An 8,552-nucleotide genomic window follows, 5' to 3' on the forward strand; every position below is an offset into this window, starting at 1 on the left:
TGTTGCTCCTGCAGAGAGAAGGATACGGAGTGGAGAAGGTAAACCTAAACTGCTCAACACATCAGTCTGATCACAGGTGATTCTGCAGTCTGCCACCAGGGGGAGCAAGAGGATGACCAGAGAAACACTAGAACCTCACCAGTCACCACTAGAACCCCCTATTAGACCCCAAAAACATCTCTGATGACCACTAATACCTAGAGAACCACCTGACCCTTCAGTAATTGTAAATATACCACAAGAATCCTCCCAAAGAGAAGAAGAACCTTCTAAACTATCCTTAGAACCTTAGAAAGAGCACTAGAAGACCTTTAATGAGCACAAGAACCACCCCTTTAACCCTCCATTCTGTCAAAGATGTGTTACCATCCAAAGGAGTCCTAGAACCTCATCAATTACCACTAGACCCCCCAAAACATCTTTGACCACTAATACAACAAGAAGAACCTTTTAAGGGATCCTTACAACCCCTTAAAAGACCACCAGAAACAGACCACCAGAACCATCTACAGTATACGTGTGCCCATTAGAACCTCCTAAAGAACTCCTAGAACCTGTTTGACTTTCCAAGATCTTAAAAAGATGTTCAACCACCTCATGGACCCCTAGAACCTCTTTAAGAGCTGCTAGATTCATCAATAGCACCCTAATAACTTCTTTATTGTAATTTTGTGATGTTCCGTTGATGTTCTTTAAATGTTCTAATAATGTGTTGTTCTTTAGGGAATTCCCACCCTGCTGATGGCTGCAGGCAGTTTTGATGATATTCTGGCCATAACAGGGTTCTCGACCTGCCTGGGCATCGCCTTCTCTACAGGTCCGTGCAGGAGAACATGCTGTTATGTTTTTATTCGGTTCCTTTAGGTTCTTCTTCACTCTGGTCTCTATGGTGTGTTTGTGCTGCAGGTGCTACATGGATGAACATACTGAAGGGTCTGTTGGAGGTGGTTGGAGGGGTCATAGCCGGACTGGTCCTGGGCCTGTTCTTGTGCTGCTTCCCCAGTAAAGACCAGGTAAGAGTATTTGGTCTCTTTCTCTGTCATAGGTTTTAAATATAAATGAAACTGAATGGGTTCAATCTGTATCGCTGCAGGAGGACCTGGTGCTGAGGAGGACCCTCATGTTGTTGGGTCTGTCCATATTTTCTGTCTTCTTCAGTCATGTCATTGGTTTTGCCGGAGCCGGTGGTCTCTGTACGCTGGTGCTGGCCTTTCTGGCCGCTCTGGGCTGGAAGACCAACAAGGTGACGCACATCAGAATCACTTTAATCTGGATTAAACTACTGAATCTGTTCAATCTGGTTTGAGTTTAGTATAATGTTCATCTTTACATTCAGGCACCGGTGGCAGCCATGGTGGGTCGGTCATGGGACATCTTCCAGCCGATCCTCTTTGGTCTGATAGGAGCAGAGATCACCATAGCAAACCTCAGCCCGAGCACCGTGGGTAAGAACCACACTCAGAACAACCAAACAGAATATGATCTAGACCACGTGGGAACCAACTGTTTTTACACTTTTTGTTGGTCTGGTCTTGGTTCAGGTTTAGGTTTGGCCTGTATCAGTATTGGTCTGGTGATCCGCCTTCTTATCACCTTCCTGCTGGTTCATTTTGGAGGATTCAACCTGAAGGAGAAATTCTTCATCTCTGTGGCCTGGCTGCCTAAAGCAACTGTACAGGTCTGTGTGTACACCAATGAAACAGGACCTATAGAACCTCATCCTCATAAGAACCTCTGCATCTACCCCTAGAACTTCAGAATCAGTGACCACAAGAACTTCCTCAATGACCCATAGAACCTCCTCATTGACCTCTTCCTCTTTAGTGACTAAGAAACTCCTCAATGCCCCCCCAGACGTGGTGACTAGAAATCTCTGAAGAACCACTAGAACCTCTTCAGTGACAACATAAGACCACCTTAAAGGCATCTAGAACTTCCTTGTTCACCATAAAACCTCCCAAATTTTCCCCTAGAACCTTCTAAAGGACCTCTAGACCTTCCTCTTTAGTGACCATAAGAACCTACTCAATGACCCCCAAACGTTCCCTGTGGTGACTAGGAACCTCTGAAGGACCACTAGAACCTCTTCGTGACAACACAAGACCACCTTAAAGACTCCCTCCAATCATCCTTTTAAGTTGTTGCATCATTGGTTCACAGCAATTTGAAGGCAGAAATACTCAGAAATACAATTTCAAACTTCCTTTTCTGCTGATATGTCCTGTAGCATCAGAAAAATGCCACATAACCATGTGAACAACATGAAAAACACGATTTTCATCTGGGTCTTTCAGGGCATATAGAACCTCCCAAACTTCCCTTTAGAACCTTCTAAAGGACCTGCAGAACCCCCTCAGAGACTACATGACTCTCCTAAAAGACTTGTGAGTTTGGTTGAAATATTTTAGAGGTGACCGCTGTGTGTTTGTTTTATGTCGATAGGCTGCTATTGGCTCCAAGGCGTTGGACATGGCGAGGGAGGAGGGCGATGCAACCTTAATTAAGTTTGGTTTGGACGTGCTAACGTTAGCCGTGTTAGCCATCCTGACCACAGCTCCTATCGGGGCGCTGGGTATCGGACTGGCAGGACCACGCCTCCTGGCCCGGCAGGTCAAAGGTCAGCGCACACACACACACACACACACACACACACACACACCTTTGTCTTTTTGTGAGGATATTGACATTTCATTTTTGACTTCTCATTCATGTCAGATGAAGAAGGCGGAGCCACAACTCCAAACAGCAATGGGATTGGTCAAGAAAAAGACAATGTGACCCTTGAGAGCAAGCTATAAAGCTTCTGATTGGACAAACAGAAGCATGCTAAATATTATCTTACACACCTTAAGTTAACCTTCCACAGGTGCAGATGTTTTTTAAACGTTCCTTTCATGCTTTGTTACCTCTGCTGTATATGAGTGATACGATTAATAATGAAAGAAGATCAGTGAACACTGGAGCTCAGTTCCATCAAAGAGATGTAAAGTTAGAAATGATAATAATGGTAATTTAAAATGAACGATTTAAATGTCTGACATAAAGTCAATGTTTGACTCACTGACATACAAATAATTAAAGAAATAGAACTTTTTGTCATTACTTACATTTCGTCTGTTATTCTGGCACAAATGGGCTTCCATACACGTGGTACAAGTGAGGCGGTCATGTTTGTTATATTTTAGTTCCATGTTGGAGACATCAGAGCTTTCTCAGTCATTATACTCCATGTGTATTTACATTACGTTAGTACTGATTCACAGTTCAACAAGTCTAACTATGTAACTTTAGCATCTTAATGACAGATTATTTGAAAGGTAATGAAGATGTTGAATTGTTGGATTGTGATTATTGATATTAGCAGAGCAGCAGCAGAGTTAGTAGTTATATTTATTCACACTCTGTTTCAAAGTAGAAACAGTTATACGTCATTTTAGTTTTTTAAAGTCGAGTACAGGTGAGCTAATTCGTCATTGTTGTAGGGTAGTCTGTAGAAGATGCTGTCTGAAGGCAAAAGTGTTTGTAAATGTTTGAAATGTGGGTGAAATATAAATATAACAGAGTAACTTAAGCTTTTGAGTCGAGGACGAGTTTGTTAGATTATCAGTACTAATTCAGCATACTGTAATTCTTTTCTGTCTTATCATTCTTATTGCAATTATCTTCTGTAACTCCCCGTCCTACCAAGACGAATATTTCTGACAAGTATTGTAATGATCTGCTTTGTCTTATGAAACAGGCCTTTAATGAAAAACTCAATAAACCCTTCAAATCTCTTTATTTATGTTTCATTCATTGAAGTCATCGTCGAGACAAGATGTCAGAAAGATTGTAACTAAGCCAGCCTTTGTCTAGTTTCAACCAGTCATCAACCTCTGTGTCTGTCTGTGAACACAAACCGCAGTTCCTCAAACGTCCACTTGAGGTTGTCTGCAGAAGTGAGTCAGACCTGTTAGTCGTTATGATCACCTGAGGGTTGTCAATGTTCGATGTTTTCACCATGTAAAGTGTCAAGAAAAGCACGTAAATAAAATGTAGAATTATTGTTATTATTGTAGTTGTGGGTCGCTGGGTCACGTGGGTGAAGATGGTTGTTTTCCGGAGCAGTAAGTCAGAACGATGAAACGCCTGCCACACACTGAAGCCTTACTGGGGATTCACACCGGGAACGGCTGCGCCGCGGTTTAGCTCCATCCTTTGCCCGGCGTCAATCCCCACCGGGCGCGTGACGGCAACCGCATTCACGCGAGATTCCTGAACGTACGCGAGACCCCGCGTTAAACTGTGTATAAAGGAAACAACAACAGCAAACAGCTGACTTTGCTTCTCCGACGTGGAGGAGATTATAAAAAGCATCTGTTGTGTCATAAATGATTGTGTGTTGTTCCACTTCAACAATCAGTCTCTCGTCGTTCATGTTGAGACCCTTTGATCGATCTTTGATCACCTGGTGCCACCGGTCATGACGTAACGTTGATGTGAAGTTGTGATAAGCGACATGAACTGCGTATTGTGTTTTATTTTGAAAGGGGGCGGAAGTGTGTTATGTTGATTCTGTGTCCTTTTCCGTTTAAACTAAGTTTGAATTGAATATTTGAGTTTTGGTGTGTGACATGCGGACAGCTTTCTTTCATTTCTGATGAATCTGCAGTGGATTCATTGTCTGTTGTTTGAGCTGGTCGAAGGCGTAAGGCCACACTTGATGTGATAAACACGGTGTGAGCTTTGTCTCTCGTTTCTCATCGATGGGCAACAACAGAAACATAAAGTATAATCTGTGACACAATAATTTCAGAAAATCTGATGAAACCAAAGGTTCATAGATGAACACCAGAGCTACATTTAGATATATAAATGTAAAACAGTGTACACATACTATTTTTTCTGCTCTGGTGTGTGGCGTACCCTGCCCCCCTCTCAGTCCTTCTGCGGTTCATCTAACAGGATGTTCAGCAAACCACATGTGCATTTGCTTCATGGTCATTGAAACTTGAGTGTGCAGCCAGCATGAAGGCGATACTGCTGCTCCTCTGTAAGTAAACTTAGAATTCAATTATTTTCAGAAATACAACACTGGATCACTTTGAGAACATGAGATTATTTGAATGATAGATTATCTTAATGACAGATTATCTTAATGACAGATTATTTGAAAGGTAATGAAGATGTTGAACTGTTGGATTGTGATTATTGAAGCTGAATAATGAACCGTGTGACTCCATCTGTGTTTCAGTGTTGCACAGACTCTCCGAGACGTCCTCCGCCCACAGTTACGGTGAGTTCTACGTCGGTCTTTGACAGTGCGGCCGCGTTTCCAGAGAAGTCTACACACACGTGAAAACCTTTTATGCATATGTGTAAATATGTATTTTATTATAATGTCACTTTGTATGGAGTAGTTCAAACTCTACTCTACTTTTCATGGAAAGTCTCGTCCAAAACACAGCCGGTAAAACCTATTTGAGGTGTACGCTGTCGGCCACCCACTGCTTCCTGTCTGTCTGAAGGCTGCTCGCTGTCTCGCTGCAGACAGACAGACAGACAGACAGACAGACAGACAGACAGACAGACAGACAGACAGACAGACAGCAAACACCCCAAAATGACATTTAACATGGAGTAATCATGTTGGGGACAGGAGAGGAAGACAGAGTTCATCTATCCGTCAATGTTGAATGAATATGAAGTGATGTGCCAATATTCATTAGAACAGCACGACGTCAGTGTGATGTTAGTCCTGCACAGACACAGCTGTGGATTATATTGATGCTGAACTGACAGTCAGACTGTCGACGTGTGACGTCCTTTATCTCGTAATGAACGGACAGCACAGACTTCAAACTGATGATGTGTTTATTTTGGAACGTTCTGTCAACGCTACAGGAACACTAGGTAACTGCTAATTATGATAAGGTTGAATGTTAGTTATTGGTTTGAATAATGGTTGTGTATTGATTACTGATGGTGACTGTTAACAGGAAATGGTCGATCCTTGTGTGTGTTTAAACTAAACGACTCAGATCACATGGTCTGAGCTAAGTGTTGTGTGATGTTCATTGGTCTACAAACAGGAAATATGTTAGTGCAGGGGTGTCAGAATGGTTTTAGATCGGAGGCCGCCTACAGCCCAACGTGACCTCTAAGTGGGATGCACCGGTAAAGTCATCGCATAGAAACCTACAGACAACGACTTCTTTTTAAAATGGAAACGGCAAAAGAACACGTAGAACAGATGATGAAGTGTTGGACCTTCTTCCACCTGTCCCGTCACAGGTGAACTTTAACACGAGACCACTGTTTCCTGTTTCCTGTTTCTTACCAACAGCCAAAGCCCCACCACCATGGTCACTAACCCTATTAAAGTGGTTATTATGGTTGCCGTGACGATGGACCTCCGTTTTAACCACGATGAAACCCAATCAACTCCAACCAAACCTTCAACAAGCTGACATATCAGATAACACACGGGGCAGACCAACTGGTTTGTCCCGGTTTATTCAGGGTGATCCTTGTTTGTCCCGGTTTATTCAGGGTTATCCTTGTTTGTCCCGGTTTATTCAGGGTGGGTTTGGTTATCCTTGTTTGTCCCGGTTTTATTCAGGGTTTATCCTTTGTTTGTCCCGGTTTATTCAGGGTTATCCTTGTTTGTCCCGGTTTATTCAGGGTATCCTTGTTTGTCCCGGTTTATTCAGGGTTATCCTTGTTTGTCCCGGTTTATTCAGGGTTATCCTTGTTTGTCCCGGTTTATTCAGGGTTATCCTTGTTTGTCCCGGTTTATTCAGGGTGATCCTTGTTTGTCCCGGTTTATTCAGGGTTATTCCTATTTGTCCTGGTTTTGTCCCATTTGGTCCTGGTCTGTTGTTCTACGCCAGGGACAGTGGACTTGTGTCTGCTTCATTACTCATTAGTCAGTCAATGTTTAACGAAGAATTAAAGATCATGGCACCAATGAAAAGAAATATATATGACAGTTTGATGATAATAAATAAACTTCATGTTGCTGGTGGTGACCAGTACTCGAGTTGAGTTGTTAAAATGCTCATCCCTTCTTCCATCCCTTATTGCATTTAATCAATGCATGTGAAAATTACTTCTATTTAACTAAATAGAAATAGAATTACCATTCGACATTTAGGGGGCTTTATGATATCAGTCTATTACCTATGTCAGCGGGTTTCAAAGTGTGAGGCCAGAGGACTTCAGGGGAGGCGCGCGGGAAAATAAAAAAATATATCTTACAAAGATATGTGTCTCATCACTGAGGATGAAAAACTCAGCGAGCTAGCCCCCAAAGAGGAGCAACAAAAATCCAAACAACACAGGTGTCTCTGCTAATGTCTCTGCTTTTAATGTCTCCTTGCGATGTCTCTGCTAATGTCTCTGCTATGTCCTGCTCTCTAATGTCTCTGCTAATGTCTCCTGCTAATGTCTCTCTGCTACTGTCTCCTGCTAATGTCTCTGCTCTAATGTCTCCTGCTAATGTCTCCTGCTAATGTCTCTGCTAATGTCTCTGCTAATGTCTCCTGCTAATGTCTCTGCTATGTCTCCTGCTAATTCTCTGCTAATGTCTCCTCTGCTAATGTCTCTGCTAATGTCTCTGCTAATGTCTCTGCTAATGTCTCCTGCTAATGTCTCCTGCTAATGTCTCTGCTAATGTCTCCTGCTGTGTCTTCTGCTAATGTCTCCTGCTAATGTCTCTGCTAATGTCTTCCTGCTAATGTCTCCTGCTAATGTCTCTGCTAATGTCTCTGCTAATGTCTCCTGCTGATGTCTCTGCTAAGTGTCTCTGCTAATGTCTCCTGCTAATGTCCTGCTATGTCTCTTGCTAATGTCTCCTGTAATGTCTCTGTAATGTCTCTGCGGGTCTCTGCTAATGCTTGCCTAATGTCTCTGCTAATGTCTCCTGCTAATGTCTCTGCTAATGTCTCTGCTAATGTCTTGCCTAATGTCTCCTGTAATGTCTCTGCTATGTCTCTGCAATGTCCTCTGCTGTAATGTCTCCTGCTAATGTCTCCTGCTAATGTCTCCTGCTACTGTCTCTGCTAATGTCTCTGCTAATGTCTCTGCTAATGTCTCATGCTGACTGTATCTTGCTAATGTCTCCTGCTAATTGTCCTCCTGCTAATGTCTCTGCTAATGTCTCCTGCTAATGTCTCCTGCTAAATGTCTCCTGCTAATGTCTCTGACTATGTTCCTCTGTGTCTCTGCTAATGTCTCCTGCTAATGTCTCTGCTAATGTCTCTGCTAATGTCTCCTGCTAATGTCTCTGCTAATGTCTCCTGCTAATGTCTCCTGCCTAATGTCTCTGCTAATGTCCTCTGATATGTCTCCTGCTAATGTCTCCTGCTAGTGTTCCTGCTAATTTGTGTCTCTGCTAATGTCTCTGCTAATGTCTCCTGCAATGCTCTCTGCTAATGTCTCCTCTTGCTAATGTTCTCCTGCTTGCTCTGCTAATGTCTCCTGCTAATGTCTCCTGCTATATGTCTCTGCTAATGCTCTCCTCCTGCTAATTGTCTCCTGTCGTGTCTCTGCTAATGTCTCTGCTAATGTCT

At 42.9% G+C, this 8,552-nt stretch overlaps 2 protein-coding genes across 3 annotated transcripts in view; both read left to right on the forward strand.

The window, feature by feature from the left end:
- LOC104938085 (sodium/hydrogen exchanger 9B2) overlaps positions 1 to 3,958 on the forward strand; it is a 15,603-nt gene extending 11,645 nt beyond the window's left edge. Inside the window, exons 8-15 of the mRNA XM_019253005.2 lie at positions 1 to 38; positions 724 to 817; positions 907 to 1,013; positions 1,094 to 1,243; positions 1,337 to 1,445; positions 1,542 to 1,678; positions 2,443 to 2,617; positions 2,716 to 3,958. The exon at positions 1 to 38 is cut by the window's left edge and continues 44 nt beyond it. Coding sequence (XP_019108550.2) covers positions 1 to 38; positions 724 to 817; positions 907 to 1,013; positions 1,094 to 1,243; positions 1,337 to 1,445; positions 1,542 to 1,678; positions 2,443 to 2,617; positions 2,716 to 2,798 — 893 coding nt within the window. The 3' untranslated portion in view covers positions 2,799 to 3,958. The remainder of the gene's footprint in view (positions 39 to 723; positions 818 to 906; positions 1,014 to 1,093; positions 1,244 to 1,336; positions 1,446 to 1,541; positions 1,679 to 2,442; positions 2,618 to 2,715) is intronic.
- Positions 3,959 to 4,877: 919 nt separating this feature from the next.
- LOC104940028 (low affinity immunoglobulin gamma Fc region receptor II) overlaps positions 4,878 to 8,552 on the forward strand; it is a 14,482-nt gene continuing 10,807 nt past the window's right edge. The window contains exons 1-2 of one of the 2 annotated variants that reach the window (XM_027276466.1): positions 4,878 to 5,032; positions 5,234 to 5,275. In XM_027276466.1, the coding sequence (XP_027132267.1) occupies positions 5,008 to 5,032; positions 5,234 to 5,275 (67 nt within the window). In that variant the 5' untranslated portion in view covers positions 4,878 to 5,007. The remainder of the gene's footprint in view (positions 5,033 to 5,233; positions 5,276 to 8,552) is intronic. The other variant, XM_027276467.1, reaches the window with a different exon arrangement.

Source organism: Larimichthys crocea, unplaced genomic scaffold (genome assembly GCF_000972845.2).
Source record: "Larimichthys crocea isolate SSNF unplaced genomic scaffold, L_crocea_2.0 scaffold385, whole genome shotgun sequence".
NCBI classification, from domain to species: Eukaryota; Metazoa; Chordata; class Actinopteri; family Sciaenidae; genus Larimichthys; species Larimichthys crocea.